The 21,639-nt window shown below is 41.8% G+C and overlaps 6 protein-coding genes across 10 annotated transcripts; 4 read left to right on the plus strand and 2 right to left on the minus strand.

Annotated features, from left to right (window-relative positions):
• The first annotated feature begins 100 nt into the window (after positions 1-100).
• LOC111832004 (adenine phosphoribosyltransferase 2) lies at positions 101-2,125 on the plus strand. Its single transcript, XM_023788031.1, has 6 exons — positions 101-238; positions 351-461; positions 939-1,031; positions 1,179-1,328; positions 1,629-1,687; positions 1,836-2,125. Exons 1-6 carry the CDS (start codon positions 148-150, stop codon positions 1,911-1,913), a joined length of 582 nt encoding a protein of 193 aa, XP_023643799.1. The 5' UTR covers positions 101-147; the 3' UTR covers positions 1,914-2,125.
• Positions 2,126-2,461: 336 nt separating this feature from the next.
• On the plus strand, positions 2,462-4,318 carry LOC17896011. The gene is made up of 4 exons (XM_006300296.2): positions 2,462-2,862; positions 3,072-3,389; positions 3,670-3,843; positions 3,954-4,318. The coding sequence occupies exons 1-4, from the start codon at positions 2,692-2,694 to the stop codon at positions 4,038-4,040; spliced, it is 750 nt and encodes a 249-aa protein (XP_006300358.1). The 5' UTR covers positions 2,462-2,691; the 3' UTR covers positions 4,041-4,318.
• A 242-nt stretch (positions 4,319-4,560) lies between these two features.
• On the plus strand, positions 4,561-8,413 carry LOC17894251 (chaperone protein DnaJ). 3 transcript variants are annotated; one of them, XR_002834931.1, is made up of 12 exons: positions 4,561-5,049; positions 5,253-5,321; positions 5,530-5,622; positions 5,774-5,895; positions 6,200-6,395; positions 6,684-6,859; positions 6,971-7,100; positions 7,205-7,365; positions 7,472-7,566; positions 7,719-7,830; positions 7,994-8,115; positions 8,214-8,413. XR_002834931.1 is itself a non-coding variant. In XM_023787068.1 (11 exons), the coding sequence occupies exons 1-11, from the start codon at positions 4,753-4,755 to the stop codon at positions 8,037-8,039; spliced, it is 1,497 nt and encodes a 498-aa protein (XP_023642836.1). In that variant the 5' UTR covers positions 4,561-4,752; the 3' UTR covers positions 8,040-8,387. The 3 variants fall into 3 exon arrangements, 1 of the variants encoding a protein (XP_023642836.1); XR_002834930.1 differs by having other exon boundaries at positions 8,219-8,413; XM_023787068.1 differs by having other exon boundaries at positions 7,994-8,387.
• A 510-nt stretch (positions 8,414-8,923) lies between these two features.
• Positions 8,924-12,665, plus strand: LOC17894980 (zinc finger BED domain-containing protein DAYSLEEPER). The gene is made up of 2 exons (XM_006300327.2): positions 8,924-9,132; positions 9,449-12,665. Exon 2 carries the CDS (start codon positions 9,460-9,462, stop codon positions 12,412-12,414), a length of 2,955 nt encoding a protein of 984 aa, XP_006300389.1. The 5' UTR covers positions 8,924-9,132; positions 9,449-9,459; the 3' UTR covers positions 12,415-12,665.
• Positions 12,666-12,880: 215 nt separating this feature from the next.
• On the minus strand, positions 12,881-15,431 carry LOC17895769 (protein FAR1-RELATED SEQUENCE 8). The gene is made up of 2 exons (XM_006300732.2): positions 15,276-15,431; positions 12,881-15,185 (listed from the first exon to the last, which is right to left on the minus strand). The coding sequence occupies exons 1-2, from the start codon at positions 15,348-15,350 to the stop codon at positions 13,104-13,106; spliced, it is 2,157 nt and encodes a 718-aa protein (XP_006300794.1). The 5' UTR covers positions 15,351-15,431; the 3' UTR covers positions 12,881-13,103.
• Positions 15,432-15,565: 134 nt separating this feature from the next.
• On the minus strand, positions 15,566-19,804 carry LOC17894323 (protein MLN51 homolog). 3 transcript variants are annotated; one of them, XR_002834935.1, is made up of 11 exons: positions 19,684-19,804; positions 19,135-19,490; positions 18,948-19,047; positions 18,613-18,818; positions 17,833-18,524; positions 17,488-17,590; positions 17,073-17,192; positions 16,662-16,714; positions 16,253-16,313; positions 15,930-16,067; positions 15,566-15,759 (listed from the first exon to the last, which is right to left on the minus strand). XR_002834935.1 is itself a non-coding variant. In XM_023787071.1 (9 exons), exons 1-9 carry the CDS (start codon positions 19,440-19,442, stop codon positions 16,040-16,042), a joined length of 1,671 nt encoding a protein of 556 aa, XP_023642839.1. In that variant the 5' UTR covers positions 19,443-19,658; the 3' UTR covers positions 15,777-16,039. The 3 variants fall into 3 exon arrangements, 1 of the variants encoding a protein (XP_023642839.1); XR_002834934.1 differs by lacking the exon at positions 19,684-19,804 and having other exon boundaries at positions 19,135-19,658; XM_023787071.1 differs by lacking the exons at positions 15,566-15,759; positions 19,684-19,804 and having other exon boundaries at positions 15,777-16,067; positions 19,135-19,658.
• Positions 19,805-21,639: the final 1,835 nt, after the last annotated feature.

Here is a 21,639-nt window from a genome sequence, read left to right on the forward strand (position 1 = left end):
ATAAAATAAAAATATAATAGCTTTGGATGGAGACGTACGAGGAAAATGTGAGAAAGAGATAGAGAGTGATACATAAATGCACTCCTATAAATAACCCATTAATTTCTCTCTTCTTCTTGGACACACACACGCACGCACGAGTGAGAGATGTTTGCCGTGGAGAATGGGTTGCAGGGAGACCCAAGATTAAAGGTCATCTCCGACGCCATTCGAGTCATCCCTCACTTCCCTAAAACTGGTCCTTTCTTTCTTTCTTTCTCTACGTGTGTTTTTCGTTTTTAATTTGGTTCCTTTCTTTTCGCTTATAACTTATACTTAAAAAAGAGTAGATGTGTTTGTACACGTCGCAGGGATCATGTTTCAGGACATAACAACTCTGCTGCTGGATCCAGTCGCCTTCAAACATGTCATTGATATCTTCGTTGATCGTTACAAGCACATGCACATCTCTCTCGTTGCTGGTTCCTTTCCCCTTTCCCTTCTTTAACCTTACCTAGCAATCCATACTTTACCTTTTCTTCTTTTAGTAACTAGCTTAGTTTGTCCCCAAAATAAAAAAAAATAAGTAGCTCTATATATATATTTAGTTTTTATTTTTTATTTTATTTTTTTAAAGAGACACACACCACCCGCAAATTATTTAGCTTGAAAAGGCAAAATATATCTTCAAATATGAAAAGACTTTGAATAAACAAATAGACAACTTTTATGGATGAATGATTTTTACACTAACTTGTCTCTAGTGTGGTTGGTGACTAATTACTCATCCCCTTTTTTAATCTTGTCGTTAGTGATATCCTTTGTTTTTCTTTTTCCTTTTCATTTTTCTCAATTTGAAACTAAAATGCTTTTCTAAAACTTGTTTTCGCTGGATAATATAATACCAATCAATATAATAAATAATAAACATAAGATATAAAATTGATGCGATAATGCAGGAGTTGAGGCGAGGGGATTCATATTTGGACCTCCCATCGCATTAGCCATAGGTGCCAAGTTCGTTCCACTACGCAAACCGGGAAAACTACCCGGTACGATCACTTGTATACACATTACATGCATGATCAGAGTAAAACGTGACGGTCGAATCATAATTTAAAGAAGATCATTGTGGTCGAATTGGATTTGATTTGTTAATATTAATGTGGTTATATTTGGTAAAAAACAAAAAACAAAAGGGAGAGTAATAAGCGAAGAGTACGAGCTAGAGTACGGAAGTGATCGTCTAGAGATAAGTGTGGAGGCTGTCAAATACGATGAACGAGCTCTCATCATCGACGATTTAGTTGCCACTGGTGGCACACTCTCCGCTTCCATTAACCTCTTGGGTAATATATTACTCTTCTCTATTAAACTATATATACATATCTCTCTTCTCCTATCTAATTTATTTATTTTAATTTGTTGAATATTAGAAAACGAATATTAGAGTAATTAATGTTAAAGAAGATGATTTGAATGTAAAATAAAAACGCCTTTTGAAAAGATAAAACAAACACTATATGTCTATTACCGAGTGCTGTTGAACTAATAACGAGCCTCTCTCTCTCTCTCTCTCTCTCTCTCTCTCTCTCTCTCTCTCTCTCTCTCTCTATCTCTCTATACATATATGCATGCACTTCTTTTAGAGCGCGCTGGGGCCGAAGTTGTAGAATGTGCATGCGTTGTTGGTGTGCCTAAGTTTAAGGTACAATATATAAATTACTGGTCTTTTTTTAAATTCGGACCCAATAAACTATTTTTGAGTTTTATTCTGACTGGCCGGGCCTTATTGGCCCATTAAACAAATAGATAATAATAACAACAACTCGTATTATCCGCCATGCACAGGACAGGAGGGGCAGTGTAAGCTGAAGGGAAAGCCGTTGTACGTTCTGGTGGAACCAAGCCAGTTTGATGAGTTAGCCTTATAAAGCCTTTTTCTTCTTCTATAGGGTGGTGGTGGTGGTTATGTAATATCAACGATTATGACAAAAATGATCTTGCAAGGGGGGAAATAATTGGTTATACATATATATATATATATATTCTACTACTGCATCCATGTGGCTCGCCTTAGTTCAAAGCTTTTTATTGTAGTTTGGGTATTGTCTATTGTTGTATTGGAGAATGTGTTAAAAATAAAAACGGGCGGTTTAAGTAAAAATTGGAATACGTAGGAAGGAGAAAATGTTAGCAAACAAGCACCACGTTTTAATTTACTTTGTTGGTAAAAAAAATTTGAAGAGTCAGACAGTTTGCCATGGTAATTGATGTAGCAGAGATACAACGCCAAGGGCCCAAGGGTGAAAATAGGGAATTTCTATTAATACATTTTTTGAAAGACAAGAAAAAGAAACGCCTAGCTGGGGTGGGAGGGGGAGCGCCCATGTTGATTAATGAAAGTACGGAAAAGCCCCCGCCGCTTGGTTAATACTTAATACAGTACTTAGTTGTTGTTTGTAGTGTATAAAAAGGGAAAAATTAAGGATCCTGGGCTGGCCTGGCCTGTAAGTCAAAGAAAACCTAAAAAAACCCGATTAGATTAGATTTTAGAGATTCGATACGATTCCAAAACCTCCTTCTCTTCCCCTCCCATCTAGTCTCTTCGGAGATCGCTCAGAGTCTTCTTCTTCTTCATCCCCCAAACCCTTTAATTTTATCGCTTGGATCGAATCTATCATCTTCTCCTTCTTTGGTTGTTTTCCAGCCATGTCTGCCGTTTATTGCGGAACCAAGAGATCTTACTTCGATGATATTCCTTCTCCCCCCTCTTCTTCTAAGAGGTTCCGATGTTTTTCTCCTTCCAATTCTCCGATCTGGTCCTCTCCTTCCTCTTCGCTCGATCAGCTTCGCACTGCGTTTCCTCACCTTGACCTCACGGTACTTGTTCTTCTTCTTTTTTTCATCTAGATCTAACTTTACCTTTTCGCCCTTCTGCTACTAGGCTTTCTTAGACGCCAATTTCCTGTCTTCGCTCGCAGCCTCGAATTTCGTTATTTCATTCCAAGTCAATTCCGTCCTGTGCAGTTTGCTATTTTCTCTTTTAGCTGACAAATTTAATTAGATTTTCAACTTAAATTTTTATTCAGGTTCTTGTCAAGGCTCTAGAAGAACATGCCAGTGATTTAAATGCTGCCATGAAAAGCTTACACTCTTTGGTGTCCGCTGAGCAGAAGAAAGCTGAAGAATTGACCGCTAATGCTATTGCGGAATCTGATGCTGCCTCTTATACGCCTACAGACAATCCCCCGGCCAGTGGTGATGACTGGGTTGAATTGTTGGTGAGGGAAGTTACTCAATCTACTGGTACAGATGATGCTAAACTACGTGCCTCCAGAGTCCTTGAGGCCTTGGAGAAGATGTTAAGTGCACGTGCTACTGAAGAAGCAGGCAAAAAATTCCAAGAGGTTAAGCATTTATCAGCGTTGAAATAACTCCCAAGTATCGTTCTTATGCGTTCCATTCAGAATAATATAGTTAACTATGCACCTTCTGCATACATGCTGCTCGCTATCAACTTCTTTGAGCCCTAGATTACAATATCAAGCTCTGGGTTGCTAGGCTGAACCATTAGTTACTTCTTATTGAGCTTCCTTGTTATATAAGGAAATGATCCACTCAGTAAATTATTTATAGGATTTTTGGTATCTCGTGTATAAAAATGAACAGCCTCTTCTGATGTTACAGGAGAAAGTGGTCGTGCAGCAACAAGTGGAGGCCTTGATCAAGGACAACACAGTCCTCAAACGTGCAGTTGCTATCCAGCATGAGCGGCAGAAAGCATTTGAAGATGCGAACCAGCAGCTAGAACTCTTGAAACACCTGATTCCTCAGTACCAGGAAAAGCTCAGAACTCTGGAGGTGAGCCTTAAAAGAGCTTATACGTATCTCTTGCTATTGCCTAAAAATTGTTTGTTTGAAGATTAATTTGATGCCTTATAAATAGAGAGTGAATGATAAAAAAATTGCAGGTGAACAACTACGCTTTAAGAATGCAGCTGCAGCAAGTGGAACATGGCAACTCCATGCCAGGAAGATTCAATCCGGACGTCTTCTAAAAAGCTCTCCAGGAAAGGAGGACTCTTGCAGGAGGAGAAGGCGAAAATAAACGCAAGTAGAGAGAGAGAGAGAGAGAGAGAGAGAGAGAGAGAGAGAGAGATCAGACTAGAAAAACAAAAACAAAAAAGTGCTTTTGCATTGGTATTACTGTGTAGTCCGGGACAAACATCAGTTTCCTTCCTTTGGCTTAGTTTTTATACTTGTGCTTCTCTTTGCTGCTGTTTGTTTGTCTGTTCCTCGGGCGCATTAATATGGAAATCAAAGTTGTGTTTTGGTATAGGGCTGTATAACTCTGAACATTAGTGGAGAGCCGGAGACAATATTGTGCTGTCCCCATGATTTCGACTTCCTGAAACTTGGCTTGACAACTCGTGTAAATTCCAACCGGATCAATGGAAATATATGATGATTGACATTATTTTTTTATTTTTATTTTAATGTATACGAACAACGAAGCGATTGGTTTTTGTATCTGGTTTTTCTGAAATTACCCGTATGGAAGACACCGTCGAGATAAATTAGGAAAAAGAAAAAGAGATCCACGTGAGTGAGGTTGGCACCACAAATTCCGAATTTCTTTTTTTTTTTGTTGTTGGGGGCAGTCGAAGTGTGGGAATCATCTCAAGTCTCAACAATGTCCGTTGCCAAGCTTCCCCGCTGAGAAGCTCGTTCCGTCGACCAATTTTGTTCCCCTCACCCTCGTCGTCTCTAATGGCTGCCCTCGCTTCTCCCTCCCTCATCCCCTCCTCTCTCTGCTTCGCCGTTTCCGCCGATGGTCCACGTTCCCTTTCTTGTAATAATTTCTCGGCCTTTCCGGACGGCGGTACAAGTCTCAGGTATCACAAGAGCTTCTTATCCGTTTCTTCGCCTAATCGAAATCGACGGGGATTCTCTCGCCCTTCTCTCGTCGTGTTTGCTGCTTCCGGAGACTACTACGCCACTCTTGGTGTGCCTAAATCTGCTGATAACAAGGAGATTAAAGCTGCGTATCGACGGCTCGCTCGTCAGGTGACATTACAACTGTTTCTTACGGTCTGGCAACCTGATCGATCATTCTATTATTTATGATATTTTGAGCCTGTGTAATGGTTTCGGATTTAAGTTTGAGTTTCAGAGAGAGAGAGAGAGTGTGTGAGAACATGGCTATGATTATTATTTGAGTTTTCTTTTTAACTCTATTGAGCTACAACTCTCTACTGATTTCTATCTAGTATCATCCCGATGTGAACAAGGAACCTGGAGCAACCGAAAAGTTCAAGGAAATCAGTGCTGCCTATGAGGTATGCTCCAAAAGCTAAGTTCCCCAGTTCGATTCACCTTCATGTCTTCTTGATCCTATGGCCATATCTGGGCACTTTCCTTGTCACCTGTTATCTACTTAGTTTGCATCAGAATCCATTATTACATGGCCTTGTTTTTTTACAATAGAGCTGGAATAAGTTCTCAGTTTATTTTCCCTGTTTTTACTCTTAACTACAAAACTGTCAGGTGCTATCAGATGAGCAAAAGAGAGCATTGTATGATCAATATGGTGAAGCCGGAGTCAAGAGTACAGTAGGAGGAGCTTCTGGTACTTACACGGTAACACATTATCTGTTTCCCGTCTATGCTTAATCATGAACATGACTCTGCATCTTAGGCACAATTAATGCCTTCCTTCTCTTGCTGATTGTATAGCATTTTCCGTCAGCTCATGTGCTTGTAACATATTTTTTCTTACATCTCCAACCAGACAAACCCCTTTGACCTTTTCGAAACATTCTTTGGTGCGAGTATGGGTGGATTTCCCGGGATGGACCAAGCTGATTTTGGGAGACCCCGCCGCAGTAGGGTTACCAAAGGTGAAGATTTACGGTGAGTTTTGTTTTTAACTAGAAAACAACTTCTTTATTCTCTGGTTTAATAACAGCATCATGGCCTTTTGTTGATAAGATACTATTATGATTTACTTATAAATATTGTTAGCGTCTCCTAACTTACCATGTCACACAAACTTTCTACTTGCATGAGCTTTAATGACTGAGCGGAGGAGAGTTGTGTCTGTATGTCCATTCACTTGCTTTTTCTTTTGGAGTTTTCCTTGCTCTTCATAAACTGCATAACTTTTGACAAACACCAAAAGTGAAAAAGTTCCATTTTTGCTGCTGTTGTGTTTTAGGTATGACATCACTTTGGAACTGTCGGAGGCTATTTTTGGATCTGAGAAAGAATTTGATCTTACACATTTGGAGACATGTGAAGCTTGTGCTGGCACCGGGGCAAAAGCAGGATCTAAGATGAGGATATGCTCCACTTGTGGTGGGAGAGGTCAAGTTATGAGAACTGAGCAAACACCATTTGGCATGTTTTCACAGGTCCATGCAGTTGATTTCTTTCCTTCCTGTTTACTTTCTCTCTGTTGCAGTTATTAATCTTGATGTCAGAAATGGCATCTGATTGGAGCGTCAGGATTAATGTCAATATACAGTTCCCTCAAAATAATCTGTTTCGTAGAAAGCACAGAAGTGAAAATTCGCTATGAACTTTTTGGTTTTCATTGATTGTGAGAGTTTGTGTTTGCTGGTAACTGTATAACACTACCTTCCTTCTATAGCTGAACTTATTAATAGTTTTTTATATATGTTTGGTCTCTTTCATCTTAGGTTTCTATATGTCCGAACTGTGGTGGAGATGGTGAGGTGATTTCTGAAAATTGCCGGAAATGTTCCGGGGAAGGACGTGTGCGTATTAAAAAAAGCATCAAAGTCAAAATTCCCCCGGGAGTCAGTGCAGGTAGCATCCTTAGAGTTGCCGGAGAAGGTGATTCTGGTCCCAGAGGGTATGTTGAGATAATTACCAAATTGATTACCAGTTAGAAAACCATTTTTTTTCTGTGATAGCATTCTTAATGGTTCTGATTTTTTGGTAATTGGCTCTCTGCTTCCATTAGAGGCCCTCCAGGAGATTTGTATGTATATCTTGATGTTGAAGATGTCCGTGGAATCCAAAGAGATGGCATAAACCTTATATCTACACTTTCGATCAGTTACCTTGATGCTATATTGGGTGCGGTTGTTAAGGTGATTTAGTTCTTTGTATCAGATATCCGAATAAGTACACAGTACGTGTAGATATCCTCAGAATCGACCATTCATCTTATTATAAAGCTAAAACATCGTTGTAGGTGAAAACAGTTGAAGGAGACACTGAACTGCAGATACCTCCGGGTACACAACCTGGTGATGTGCTGGTCCTGGCAAAGAAAGGAGTACCGAAACTGAATAGACCGTCTATCCGTGGTGACCACTTGTTTACAGTGAAAGTATCTATACCAAATCAAATAAGGTATTACCATTTAAACCTGTCTTGTGGTCAATATAACTAAGCCAAACAAAGGTTTGTGAGTCTGTCGATGCCTTCTGTCAATTGGTTTTCTGGATCGTACGAACAGTGCTGGAGAAAGGGAGTTACTGGAGGAACTTGCATCTCTGAAGGACACATCCAGCAACCGGTCACGGACTCGTGCTAAGCCTCAGCAACCCAGTAGTAAGTTGTCAAATATCTGGAAAAAACCTCTAATGCAGAGGAGTCTGTGTTTATATGCCAATATTTTATGTTTGTGCATCAATTGGAGACTATTTGATACACGTATGCATTGATGGAACCCCTCATGTGTATGCCCACCTATGGTTTTGTAGCTCTGAGCACTGCACCCAGTAGCTCAGATAACAGGACAGATGAAGTTAAGGAGGAAAATAAAGAAGCAGAGCAAGAGAAGGACTTGTGGAAGAACATCAAAGATTTTGCAGGGTAATTCAAGAAAAAAAAAAAGAAAGAGATTTGTTTCCTTTGATTTCGATGGTTTTGAAATGATTGATTATATATAGTGAATAGTCAAAGGTCTTAAAATCTGAAGCACATAAATGTCATCTTCTGAAACACAGTCCTGCAACATTTGCTTTTACTTACGTAGGTCTGTGGCAAATGGAGCTCTGAAATGGCTGAGAGATAACCTCTAGAGATAGATTCATCTTCAACTAAATAGGACGGACCTGGTTGGAAGCTTTAGTCAGTTGCATTCATGGTACCAATGTGGTAATGTTCATTGTTTCATTTGTTAAGCTGAGGGTCTTTTGCGAAGAGAATACAATATATTATATGTTTTTGTTTTTGCCATTTTGTGTGATGCACAGAACAGATTATGAGAAGAGAGGGCGGTTCTGCTCTACCTCTACCCCTACTCCTTTTTTTTAATATAGTAGTACAGATACAACCGGTTTTCCGAGTTGGTTTTGGTTAAAGTTTTTTAGAGAAGATGAGCTTACCTTACTAATAATATATATATATAAACCGTTGGTGATCAAAAAGTCTCCAAGAATGGCTTAAATGTAAATGTATACTTGTGATGATGACATGATTCATAAGAAATTACAAACAGGATTCTCAAAGAGTTATCCAATCTCTCTATTATCTATCTAGGCAGACCAACAATTAGGAGAGATCCAGCAGAGAGCAGACACAATTGAATTGAGTGACGCTTTGGCTATCTCTCCTCAGCACATCCTTGCTTTTTCCAACCCATTTCTAACAATCCTTTTATTTACCCTCTTTTTTTTTTTTGTTCGGATTTTCTTATTTATTTTTCTTCCGGGAAAACTGTATTAATTTACATATGTATTGTCTGTTGATTGGGGGAAAGATAAAAGGAGGCTACACTTACATATTGTGTTAAATGCGACACGTACGACGACTTTAAAAAAAAAGAAAAGAAAAAGTGAAAAGAGGAATTAAAAAGAAGTAGGACGCAAGATCAGAGATCTTCTATACTAGTAAATAACGTTTTTGCCCTCTTTGATCGTATGCATAGCACGCACATACATAAATATAGGAAACTGAAAAGAAAAAGGCCGAATCTAAAAAAAAACTCAAAACCCTAGCCGCAGTGAAGGTCCAAAACACAGTTTTAGTTGTTAGCTCTCTCGAATCTCTCAGTTTTGATATTTTCAATCAAAAGAAAGAGGAGAGAGCCCATTAGCCCCTTGGTCGTTTCCCTCCTCTCTCTCTCTTATTCAAAGTTGCTCTTCTTTCTCCTCCCGCGGTCTGGGTTCTCAGGTCAGATCTCCTCCTCTCAATCGGCCTGTTTTCCGTTTTATATTCTAATAATTCTCTCTAATTATGCATCTCTGTTATATAAACTACATTATTATTGCTGCTAAATCTCTTTTTTTTTTCTTTTTCTTTTTAAATAAAAATCCATCTTCTCTTCTCTGCTGTTGAATCCTATTATGAAGTGGACTCGATTTGTTATTCAGTACTCAATCCTGTGTTTTTGAATGGTCTCAAGTGATGTGATGATGCTAGCCAATTTATTCATTATGCCAACATATTTTTATACTGATGAATCTATATTTCTTGTCCCCTGCTGCAGGACTTTGTTTGATGATGATTGATAACAATGGCTCCTTGGAGATTGATGATGACCAATCCCATATGGATGTCACTTGCATGGCTTTGTCTAAGGATCTCCCTAATGCCGATACTGACGATGGCTTGCTCCCTGAACCCGCCAAGCGCAGGAGGAAGAAGTCTATGGTCTGGGAGCACTTCACCATTGAAACTTGTAGCCCTGGATCTACCAAAGCCTGCTGCAAACACTGCAAGAAATCATTCGCCTACATTACTGGCCAAAAGTTGGCTGGAACTAGCCACCTTAAGCGTCACATTCAATTGGGTATATGCCCTATGACCCGAGACAACACTCTGCTCCCACATGTCCTTGACTCCAAAGATCCTACCACTGCTCCTCCCAAAAAACGCCCGAGGTCTTCTGCTACACACCTTAACTTCCCCCTTGATCAAGATCATTGCTACAGTCAGATGGCAAAGATGATTATCATGCATGACTATCCCCTTCACATGGTCGAGCATTCCGGATTTACTGGTTTCGTGCAGTCCCTTCGTCCCCAATTCAGTATCCCAAGCTTCAATACCATTCATGGTGATTGTGTCAATATCTACTTGTCCGAGAAGCAAAAACTTTCAAACTTCATCTCTGAGATTCCTGGCCGAGTTAACCTTACTGTAGATTTTTGGTCATCAAATCAGTCAGTTGGTTATGCTTTCGTGACGGGACACTTCATTGATAGGGACTGGAATTTAACTCACAGGCTTCTAAATGTTGCTGTCGTTCCTTCTCCTGATTCTGACTTTGCTCTAAATCAGCCTATTTCAGCTTGTTTATCCGACTGGAATCTTGAGAGAAGGCTTTGCAGTCTCACTGTTGGGCAATCAGTAGTAAATAAAACCTCTATTGAAAACCTCAGATGTTGTTTGTCGGCCAGGAACCAGCACGTATTAAACGGTCAGTTGTTGTTGGGTAGCTGCTATGCTCGCCTCCTAAGCAGTATGGCGCAAGATCTGCTTGGAGCTGAGGATCTTGAAGCACCCATAAAGAAAGTCCGCGATAGTATTAAGTATGTGAAAACTAAAGACAGTTGCGGAGAGAGGTTTGATGAACTGAAGAGACAACTTCAAACCCCTTCTACAAAAGATCTCCTCATTGACTACCAAACAAGATGGGACACAAGTTACAACATGTTAGTGGCTGCCTGCGAACACAAAGAAGTATTTTCTTGTCTGGGAAACTGCGATCTTGATTATAAATTGTCAACATCTCCAGAAGAATGGAGAAAGATTGAGTCTCTTTGCTCGTGTTTGAAGATTATTTTTGATGCAGCCAATGTATTGACTCACTCAACTCGATTGACAGCAAATGATTTTTATCATGAAATGACAAAGCTTCAGCTAGAGCTAAGCCACACAGCCATGAGTGAAGATCCGGACGTTAGAAACCTAGCTAACCCATTGAAAGAGAAGTTTGACGAGTACTGGAGAAAATGTTTCCTGCTTTTGGCAGTTGCTGTGGTGATGGATCCGCGCTTCAAAATGAAGCTTATTGAGTTTAGTTTCTCTAAGGCTTACGGAGAAGATGCAGATAAATGGATCAGGAGTGTTGATGATGCTGTACATGAGTTGTACCTTGACTATGCTGAACAGAGTCACTCACTGCTGGATGCGTATATAGGCCACGAAAATGATGGCTTTTCTGAAACATATATGTCTCAAGTTCGCTTCCATAATGAGATGCCTCGTGAGTACCACCAATCAAACGGAATTTCACATGAAGAAGTATATGAACAGTCTGAAGATGGCAATCAGCTGAATGAAAAACCAAGAGATCATGTGGAGGATACAGATATGACTCAAGACAGCCAGCCGGGGGAAGGAAAAGTGCCCGAGACACAGCCAATGGAGGAAATCGTCGAAGACACTCAGCCTGTTGAAGAAGTGGTGCAAGAAGAAACGTCACATGTGAGCCGGACAGTGGACGACAAGGATATAACTCATGACATGCAACCAATGGATGAAATGCTGGAGGACACTCAACCAGTTGAGGAAGTGGCTCAGGAGGCACAACAGGTGGAGAAGCATAACATTACTTCTCTTGAGGAAGAAGGACATGAGATGCAGCCAGTGGAGGATTTACTCGAAAACACTCAACCAGTTGGTGTAGTGGCTCAGGAGGAACCACTGGTGGAGGAAAAGCATAATGATATTCAGCCAGTTGCGGGTGCAGGAGATGAGACACAGGTTGTCGAGGGAATACTAGAGGACACTCAGCCAGTTGAGGAGTTGGCACAAGAGGTACAACCAGTGGAGCAAATTCCTGAACACAGCCAAAACCTTCAAAAACCTGATAGTATACTTTGCCAAGAGTATTCTCGAGAAGGCGAGGAAGCTGTACAACAAGAGCAGCAATCAGATGGACGTACAGACTCAGATCAACATCCTCAATCAGATGCAATTCCACAGGAAGAAGAGGCACACCATGATTCTCAATCACATGCAATGCCGCAGGAAGAAGCCACATTTACAATCTCGCAAGAAGGTCACCACGTTGACGTCCTTCTCCAGGAAGGCCACCACCTTGAAGCATCTTCGCAGGAGTTTCCCCTCATCACCATTGGAGATGGGTTCTCAGACTTTGAGCTTTACATCTCCGAGGTAGGTAGTCACCAACAGATGAAATCAGAGCTCGACCAATACCTGGAGGAATCTCTGATGCCGCGTTCACAGGACTTTGAGGTTCTAGGCTGGTGGAGCCTGAACCGAACCAAATACCCTACCCTCTCCAAGATGGCGGCTGATGTTTTGTCCCTACCCTTTTGCACCGTCTCTCCGGATTCAGTGTTTGACACGGAGGTGAAAAAGATGGACAATTACAGGAGCTCCCTTCCACATGTAACCTTGGAAGCTCTCTTCTGTGCCAAGGACTGGTTCAAACACGGCTCCTCCAGTTCCAGCTCAAATAACAATCTGAAAAGGGAATCTTGAGGTTTCCTTATCATTCCTTGTCCTTAGATTTAGTTTTAGCTTACTATATATTTCGCTTTGGTCGCTTTAGGCTAATCTCAACTTTTTAGCCTTGTACTTCTGCTTATGATTCTGACTTTGTTTACCGAAACTGGAATCTGTTTGCTTGTGTTTTCTTTAATTTTGTTCGAGCAACTAGATTTATTTTGGGCTTTTTATTTGGGCTTATGAACATTTTAATCCCAAATATATAAATAAAATGGATTGAGCTCTCTGAAACCCCAAGTCCAAACATATATAATTAAAAGCCGGTTACTTTTTCCTCACGCGCCCAGTTTTAAGATTTGACTAAGCACGCGCTTAGTGTGCGAGAGGGTAAGAGAATTGAATTTCCACAGTTCGACATAAACCTTTTGGACTGACTCCTTATGCTGCCCATTGGGCCACAATCAGCTTAGTTTTCATATAATTATTGGGCCACACAAAGTAAATTGAAAAGACCAAGTTTCTTTTATCTCATCAAATCAATTATGGGAGCATTTGATGTTATTATCCGTACAAGGCGTTAAAAATGTCATATTTCCAAGGACCTGTGAAATAACCCACACACTACATTTGGAGCATTGGGATCTCTACTACAAGAAGATTCGCTCTAACTATGATTATTAGATTCTAACCAGCTCGAACAAAGACAGTGGAGTGGTAAGTATCTAAGAAGGCTTCTCAGTCACAAATTGAACCCTATTCCTACCCTCTTTTAACGCTTCCCAGGCAACTCTGCAATGCTCTTTCGATCTCATTCCTTGTTCAACAACCTGCATCGCTTTTCTGTGCAGATGCTCATACCATTGATCCTGATTCATTATGTCCACGCGACCTGACCCAAAATCCGCCACATAAAGACGTTTCACGTCCTTCCGCCATCTTCTCAGTATATACTGGGGCGGGACTTCCTGCAACCCGTTGTGGCTGAGTACTAGGAGGACGTGTCTGCATTGGTATCCATTGAAGCTGAAACCACCACAAACACAGAAGCAACGTACTTGTGCTTCTGCACTAGTCTCGTAGATGACCTCAAAGTCTCTCACTTTCTCTCCTTCCCGCTCTTTCACCACGTACGAGGAGGCCGAGCCGTTTGAGTGGACTTGCGTTATTCCAAAACATGAAGACATTGCCGAGACCTCGTCTTGGAACCTTCTAAATATCTCCACTGTGAAGACATTTGCCATCTGAGACTCGTAGGGGTGCGTTGTTTTGAGCTCGGGGATAAACTTTGAGGACTCTGAATCGCACAAGGCTTGTCTTGTGTACTTTCCATCCAGAAAAGATTCGTACCCTTCAAGGAATTCTCTCAGGGATGTGTTCTCATGAACGTAGCCACTGAAGATGAATGGGGCTGCCACATCTCCCAATGGAAAAGTCAGCGCCCCGGCTAAAAATGTATCCTTGAGGTAAACTGGAGCCCATTGTTCTCGATCTTGAAACACATAACGGATGGTCTCGTGATCTGTCAGCCCAAACCTAATGATCATCTCTTCCCAAGCTGTTTCAAACTCTTCGACCTTGAGACAACCGTAGACCACTCTGTTGAGTACCATACGGAACAAGTCAGAATCTTGTTGCAGTTGGACAACGCTCTGAAAGATGTTGTGCAAGACGTGGGTCAAGCTGAGACGATGATGAGCCCTTGGGAAGACTTGAGAGACAGCAGTCCGCATAGCCTTGCACTGTTGGGTGATGAAGGTCTGTGGGGGGCGGCCTAGCATGCACGTGAGCCACGCTCTGAAGAGCCAGAGGTAGGTGTCAAAGCTCTGGTCAGGAAGCAAAGCACAGCCGAGTAAGATGGAATCGCCATGGTGGTCGATACCAACGAAAGCGATAAGGGGAAGCTTGTAGGAGTTTGATAAACAAGTGGTGTCAAAGAAGACAACGTCGCCAAAGTGAGAGTAGGCAGCCCTAGCTCGAGCGTCAATCCAGAAGACGGTCCTGAGAGAGCCGTCATCGGTAAGATCCATGAGGTAAAGAAAGTTGGGGTTGGTAAGCTGAAAGTGGAAGAAGAAATCCTGCAAGTGCCTAAAACCACCTCCTGGGAGGTCCAAAGGCCTAGAAGAGTGGAAAGGATGGCCGGCGGAGGTGGAAGAGCCATGAGGCGGGGGAGTGTCAACAACGCGATACAATTTGATAGTGCGGACTTGGACATGGAGAGGAGGAGGTTGAGGTTGTGTATTAGAATAACTAGAAGCAGAAGCAGAAGCAGAAGCAGAGGAGGATGACTTGTTCTTCTTGTGAGACTTGGAATTGTGGGCTCTTTGAGGATCGAAGGAGTGGTTGTGGTCGAGTTTGACTTGATCAACTTTCCATCGATCAGAATCAATCAATCTGAGGCGAATCATAGCCTGGCAACCAGTTCGGGTCTCCTTCCTACGGCTGTTGGCTTCTTTAACCATCTTGAAACCTTGGCAGTTGCAGCACAAGACAGCGCCACGTTTCTCCTTGCTGTTACGCTTTGTCCAGGAGGATTTCACACGGATAGCGAACCCGAGCTCGCGGGCGTACGAGTTGTAGTAACTGTACGCATCATCGTACGACTCGAACTCCATCCCAGGAGCTGGAGCAGGTCTAGTGGGAGGCGCATCGCATCCAATTCCAGTTTCAGTCTCGAGAGTGTTGTTAGCTGCAATCTGAAGCAATCCATCACAGTCGTCGTCGAGGTCAATACCGAGATCAGGGTCGTCGTCTTCGATTGGAAGGTCATCTTCCACAACCACCTGCTCGCTCCCCTCCTCCTCCATCTGAAATTATACAAAACCAAATTCGATTGAGAATTGCAAATTACATACTTTGGTGTCCATCAATTTGTGGAGCCAAGAGAAGAAACCGACCGTGATGCAGAGATGAGGGTGGGGCGAGAGAGACTGATCGGACGGTGAGTAGACGCTATTACCGATCTCGACCATTTTCGGTTTCGGGGACGACGCTTTTAAGATTACGCAAGAAAAATGTCAATCCCTTCATTCTACTGTCTTTTTTAGTTTTAGTCTTTAGTCGGACCAGACCACACCTCTTGTTGCTAATTTGACCTTTTTATGCTAAATGAAACTGACAATTCAGTAATTGACTAATTGGGTTTTATTGTGATACCTAAATTTAGTTCATTAACAAAAACTCAAAATAGGGCACAGATACAAACCTTGCTTGATAAAGTTGAAAGACCAAAACCATTAACACATATCAACAACATTACAAATTATCAATTATAAAATAAATAAAGAACACCAAAGGACAAAAAAATAATAAGTTACAGATGAACGATGCCCACAGCTCAAGCTCTCACATTAACTCTCTTTATAATTGCACAACAACCTCCTGAAAACAACAGACAATGTCCAAAATCCATATCAACAACTCTTTGATATATCTCTTATTCTCAATATCTATTATGTTTTTCTTTCCTTTCCACATTACACTTCTTTAACTACAAACTTCAACTCTCTTGAATTTGTGTTAGTGGTGGTAACTTATAATTGCGTGCGTACCTAATACGATAGGCAACAATTGCAGCTCAAAGTGAGAAAGCACGCAACAAAGGAGCTTCTCTCGCACCTCCTTTCTCCACTTATTCAAACAAGAGGATCTCCCTTTGCACTCACTTGCTAAAGCTCATCTCCGAGTATCTGCATCCCCGTCAACATGTGCATGTTACTATTCTAATATATTGATTAACCTTTCTCTTTCACAACATATGCTACTCCTCTAAATACGTTCTCATCTCCATACTACTTCCAGGTTCTTCCATATCAAAAGTAAGATCAACTGGAAAAAAAAAACACTTCAACTGAGAGATAGTTTCAAAACTCACCTGCGAGGCTGCTTGTTTGGGTTGCCATTCGGTGGTTGTGAATTTCCATTGTTTGTAACCTCTACATCAAGAAACCTAGAACGATCAATCTCCTAGCAATTGCTACTCTCTTTGATTTGGTCAAAATGCAGCAGTTCGAATTTCTAATTCCCCAAAACACAACAAAAATTCTTTTTAATCCATGATAACGACCCTGTTTGGTTGGCAAGAGTTATTACTTCCGTAAATAGTACTTGAAAACCATATCGAACATATTTTTTTCTCTAGGTACCAATCACATCAGAGAAACTAATCTTCCATATTTCCTCATAAAACTAACTATAGTAGCTTCCTCCTACTAAACAATATACTGCAAACAACTGATGTCAAAGCACTGGTCTCAGCCCAAAATGGCACGGAAACAACTTACCAGGTCCCTCCATGGGTTCTTCATCATTAGGGTTATCAGAACTGGTCTCTTGGCTGCCAGAAAATATAGTACTTGGGTAAGTAAGCCCAAATTAAATGCTTTAGTAAAAACTCATAATCATTACAAATTGACATGGTTTCAGGAGTGCCCAACCAAGAAACTGAGCCTTGTTAATGAATTGCTACATGTTTCTGTGTGTACATAGTAGATACGCTACTTACCAAAAAATATCAGACATGTAAATCTAATTGGTAACAAACATTTTTAAAGTGGGTATAGAAAAAGAGAAATCACAACGGTTGCTTTAAGTGAAGCTACATTCCTATACTACTCTTCCTACAAGGTAAAGCTAAGAGTCCACACATAAAGCATATGGAAGTGACAGGTTATGAAGAGAACTATTTTATAAACCTGGAGGATCCAGCAGAGGAAGGTAACCCCGGTGTGTGTGCTTGGTAAGAACCATCAGTAGCAGCATAAGGTGGATAATATGAACCTCCTAATGCTCCGGGGCCAGGCAAAATTGGTAGCCTGTCAATAATATAAGCAAATAATAGCAGTAATGAGGTACTACTATAGATAAGAGAGCTAGGACAATCAAACAAACAACAAAAAGCAGACGAGCGAAATCAATAATTCTGGTTCTACTTGGGCCAGCCAAAGACTAATTAGACGTAAATCCTCTCAAATCATAAAAGCATAGGAAGTCAACTAAGATAGAACGCACCGAATATACAATTCCAAAACAAGTATCGCTATGGAAAATCAGACCTAACATCCACATGTATTGTACTGTACAGTACAAAAGAAGGACTGCAGTGCATACCATGTCATCTCAGGATTTCCGATACCATGTTCTGGTTGGACATATCCTGGAAGAGCCATTCCAAAGGTCGGAAGCCTACCATGCTGAACACCGAATTGCATAACTGAACATGAAAATGAAAAAAAAATAATATTATGAACATAAAATTTTACAATGGTCAGGCATGGATATGAGCATTAGTACATACAGAAGGCGTTGATCTCAACCCGCCCTAGACATGGGCAACCAGGCAAAGTGGCAAAGCATAATTAACTTTGTATTTCATTGGCATGCATGAATTGATTCCGAAAAATAATTTACGACTACTAGAATGTAAAATGAACAGTGTATTCAAGAACAACTTACCAGGCAGAAATGCGGGAAAATTTGGATTGCCATGACCAGCTGCCATGCTCCCAGCAGGCCTAATAAACTGTGTCCCTCCATATATAAAAGATCCTCTTCCATTAGGCTGGAATGACCCTTTCCCCTTGCCAACCAAAGAACCTGTTTCTGCGGCTGACTCTATTTCACCAGAAATATACTGTTTTTCTGATGAGCCGGGTTTTGGTGGAGAAGAAGGTAGCAAACTGTTAACAGCAGAATGTTGATCAAAAGCCTGACCAGGAGGTTGAGTACATCTTTGGTCAGTCTCTTTTGGCATTCCCTGGATGTGCATCAGTGAAGAAACTTTGCCACCTTGATTAGGAGATTGCTGGTAAAGCATTTTCCCAGGAGGAGGTGCATCTCTACCATGGCTTGTAATCTGAGAAGGTTGAGTAGTGCACACCCACGAAGAGCTGGATTTTGTATTCCCAAACTTCTTTCCAGACGGCGTAGGGTTTTGATCAATGTGCAGTCTACCAATGCCAGATTGTAAATCCTTTCGTGCCAAGTTATTGGAGGATCCTGAAGGATAAAATGGAGGAGAAGCTGAGTTTAAACTAGAAGCTAATACATTCTTTTTGGCTTGGGTGGCTTCAGTCTCTAAGCTAGATGTTTCTGTTGGTGGACGCCCTGAACTGGCATGTGACACTTTCACAAAAGAATTTTGGGACCTAAAGATTTAGTAACGAGACACTAAAGTCAGAGAACGGGCCTCCATGTGTTGACTAGAGAGGAAACAAAAAAAATTGAAGGACTCACAGTTTGGTTTGCACAGAAGGTGATTGATTGCCATTTCTCAAAGCAACCTCATATCTTTTGGGACCTCTATCTCTAGTGACAGCTTTAGGAAACTGATTATGGTGTCCATTGCCAGTAAGTGCTTTAGAATTGGTCCCTCGAGAATATCCACGCTCCTGGCCCCTACCCTGACCACGACCTCTGACTCGGCCTCTCGAAGTCCTCCGCTATGTTCACAAAGTTTAACCAATCAGCTTTGGTGTTTAAAAAAGAAAAGGTGTTTGATAAAACTTTGACATGTTTGAAAAATACAGAGGAAAAGAGGAGGGAGAGAGAGGAACTAAGACGATGAGTACATCATATTGTTTTTCGTGTGTATTGACTTGCTCGTATTTGTCATGTCCCCACTTTCTTTCATCTCTGGATTGCCAGAGCCTCCTGCCACCACGCATTCGCCTAGACAAAGAAAAGCAAAATCTATATCAGTTGGCATTAGCATGTAACTTGTGTGCTAAAGAGAAAGAGATTCATGCATGAGTTAACCTATTAGAGGCGGTATCCAATGGCTGAAATCTGTCATCATGCATATAAAAGGCACCAGCAGTAGGCACTGCGAAAGGTTCCTTCTTCTTTTGTTCCTCAAGATCTTCAGAATCGTGGTCATCCTCTGGCAGGGCGTGGTCGTCGATATCAGAGTCCAGAATACCAGTCTGGTCATCGGAATGAGTAAGGTTTCCGGCGAGGTTGTCATCCTCATCATCGCTAGCTTGTCGCCTCCGTGTTGCCAAGGAGCGGTTCAATTCCTCGGGATCACTGTCATAGTCGGGATCTTCAACGACATCTGGGGCCATAAGAGACCTGGACCCGCAGATTCGGAGAGGCAAACCAAAAAACCAACCCTAAAGAGGAAAGATATAGAAGAGAGAAATCAGTGGAAAACGAATGAGCGAGAAAGCCACCTAAGAATTGACGAAACCACTCTCTCTCTCGAGAGAGAGAAAGAGTCACTCAATCCAATCCAATCCAATCCAATCCAATCCAATCCAATCAGGGTTTCATGAGAGATCCGCAAAGAGAGAGAGAGAGAGAAACCTTCCTGGACTGGTTTTGGGTCTATCTATGGACTCATGAAATATGTCCGCAGCAGCAGCAGCGCAGGCTTTTTTAAAAAACTGTGTGTTACGTTTGATCCGATCGAATCTGATGAATTGAATGATGCCATTCTTTTTTTTTTCTATGTATCTTTCCGCGAGTCAGTCTACAACGGAGACAAATTTTTGGGAATATCCAAGTCAAAAAATACACACTTTTCTCTTTTCCCTTGCCAGAGTTAAATGGGTAATGGATTAGTTCTTTTTTTTCTTTTCTTTCTGTCAACATTACCCAAGTTTTAAATGTTGAATTCAGTGGTTTCTTTTAACTTTTTCAATTATAAGATACATTTGTAAATATATTTTTGTTGAAAGAAAATTTTAAGCTTGGGGTTCAAAGATAAAATAAAATTAAAATGTGTTTCTGAAAGGAGTGAACTTCCACATTTGCATGTAACAAGTGTAGCTAGCTGACGACCGTACTAAAAAACTCTCCAGGAAAAGGCGATAAAGGCGACAAAGGTGGTTCGCTCCTCAGCTCATCTCCGGCGTCTTCAACGGCGCCGGCTCCTCCTTGATTCTGAATCTTCAGGCCCTCCCCTCCTCATGGGGAAGCAAAAGCGCCTCCGCAAATCCCCCTCAGGAGCCCCCTCTTCCTCTCCTAAGGGCCTCTCCCCCTCCCCCGTTTCTGTCTCTCGGTCTGGATCTCCCCAGATCCCTTCCTCGCCAGTGGTTGTCGAGTCTTCTCCAGCCAAAAGTGTTCTTGGAGCGGTCCCCCAAACCAGCTCGGTCACTCCCCAAAAATCAATTTCGCGACCTGGCCAAGGTCCGGAAGTTTTAGGTCAGAATGTTGAGACTCCTGTAGCTGCTGCAGCTTCTGGTTTGTCTCCATCTACCTCAACTCAGGTTGATTCGATCCCCTCAAAGGTACCGAATCCCTCTCCAGTCCCTGCGCAAACCGCACCCGTTGAGGTTGCTGCGGTGAACCCAGAAGTATCAGTGGCCTCTTCGTCAACAGAGGTGGAAAATTGGTGTGCTCTGTTCAAAGGTAACTCCAAGAGACTTCAGAAATCAGGAACGGCCTTTACTCTCCCATCGGGCGAATCGTGTGTTCAGATTCCTGATTCTATCATCGAAAAACATAAGAAATCGTGGGAATCTTTCATCCTTGGGCAATTCTACTCGGATCCGCCGGCTCAAGGAACGATTCACACAATAGTTAATGGCATTTGGAGCAAACAGTTTAAAGATATCTCTGTATCCAAGATGGAAGGAAATTCTTTCCTTTTTCGAATTCCAAATGTCCAAACTCGAAACCGGGTTCTCAATCAGCGTCTGTGGCAAATCGAAGGACAGACCATGTTCGTAGCTAATTGGGAGCCAGGTCTTACTCCAACTAAACCTGAGCTTTCCTCCGCCCCCATTTGGCTCGAGCTGCGTAAAGTCCCTTTACAGTTCTTTAATGATGATGCTCTCGCGAGGATTGCAAGTCTCGTTGGTCATCCACTTTACCTCCATCCGGATACCATGAGCAAGAGAAACTTGGAAGTGGCCAAGGTCTTCACCATCATCGACCCGCGGAAGCCATTACCAGAAGCAGTAAATGCGCAATTCAGCTCCGGTGATATTTGCAGAGTCGAAGTATCAAGTCCTTGGATGCCCCCTATTTGTGCCCATTGCAAAGAAGTGGGACATAGCTTGAGAAGATGTAACTCGGCCCCTATCAAGTGTAAGGACTGTAGCTCCACCTCACACTCCTCGGATGCATGTCCGCGTCTTAAAGCTCCCCCTCAGAAAGATAAGACTAAGCATCGCAGGCGTCGGTCTAAAACACCAAAACCTGTTCCAAAGGAAGGTGAATGGGTTGTTGTTGGCTCAAAGAAGAAAGCTATCCCCCTGATCACTCCTTCTACCCCTGCTCAGCCTTTAACCATTGATCCTTTGGACCAAAAGCGTG

This window comes from Capsella rubella, unplaced genomic scaffold (assembly GCF_000375325.1).
Source record: "Capsella rubella cultivar Monte Gargano unplaced genomic scaffold, Caprub1_0 scaffold_2, whole genome shotgun sequence".
Classification (NCBI taxonomy): Eukaryota; Viridiplantae; Streptophyta; class Magnoliopsida; order Brassicales; family Brassicaceae; genus Capsella; species Capsella rubella.

Bases quoted from the DNA above. Each gene is read 5' to 3' on its own strand.
- LOC17894251 (XM_023787068.1), top strand. From the start codon at position 4,753: ATGGCTGCCCTCGCTTCTCCCTCCCTCATCCCCTCCTCTCTCTGCTTC. The intron at 5,623-5,773 runs GTAACACATTAT...ATCTCCAACCAG, and splicing joins GAGCTTCTGGTACTTACACG to ACAAACCCCTTTGACCTTTT. The intron at 6,860-6,970 runs GTATGTTGAGAT...TGCTTCCATTAG, and splicing joins GGTGATTCTGGTCCCAGAGG to AGGCCCTCCAGGAGATTTGT.
- LOC17896011 (XM_006300296.2), top strand. From the start codon at position 2,692: ATGTCTGCCGTTTATTGCGGAACCAAGAGATCTTACTTCGATGATATT. The intron at 2,863-3,071 runs GTACTTGTTCTT...ATTTTTATTCAG, and splicing joins TTCCTCACCTTGACCTCACG to GTTCTTGTCAAGGCTCTAGA. The intron at 3,390-3,669 runs GTTAAGCATTTA...CTGATGTTACAG, and splicing joins CAGGCAAAAAATTCCAAGAG to GAGAAAGTGGTCGTGCAGCA.
- LOC111832004 (XM_023788031.1), top strand. From the start codon at position 148: ATGTTTGCCGTGGAGAATGGGTTGCAGGGAGACCCAAGATTAAAGGTC. The intron at 1,032-1,178 runs GTACGATCACTT...AAAAAACAAAAG, and splicing joins CAAACCGGGAAAACTACCCG to GGAGAGTAATAAGCGAAGAG. The intron at 1,329-1,628 runs GTAATATATTAC...CACTTCTTTTAG, and splicing joins CGCTTCCATTAACCTCTTGG to AGCGCGCTGGGGCCGAAGTT.
- LOC17894980 (XM_006300327.2), top strand. From the start codon at position 9,460: ATGATGATTGATAACAATGGCTCCTTGGAGATTGATGATGACCAATCC.
- LOC17895769 (XM_006300732.2), bottom strand. From the start codon at position 15,350: ATGGTCGAGATCGGTAATAGCGTCTACTCACCGTCCGATCAGTCTCTC. The intron at 15,186-15,275 runs GTCGGTTTCTTC...GTATAATTTCAG, and splicing joins ACCCTCATCTCTGCATCACG to ATGGAGGAGGAGGGGAGCGA.
- LOC17894323 (XM_023787071.1), bottom strand. From the start codon at position 19,442: ATGGCCCCAGATGTCGTTGAAGATCCCGACTATGACAGTGATCCCGAG. The intron at 19,048-19,134 runs GTTAACTCATGC...TTCTTTGTCTAG, and splicing joins TTGGATACCGCCTCTAATAG to GCGAATGCGTGGTGGCAGGA. The intron at 17,193-17,487 runs GTATGCACTGCA...TATTATTGACAG, and splicing joins GGAAATCCTGAGATGACATG to GCTACCAATTTTGCCTGGCC.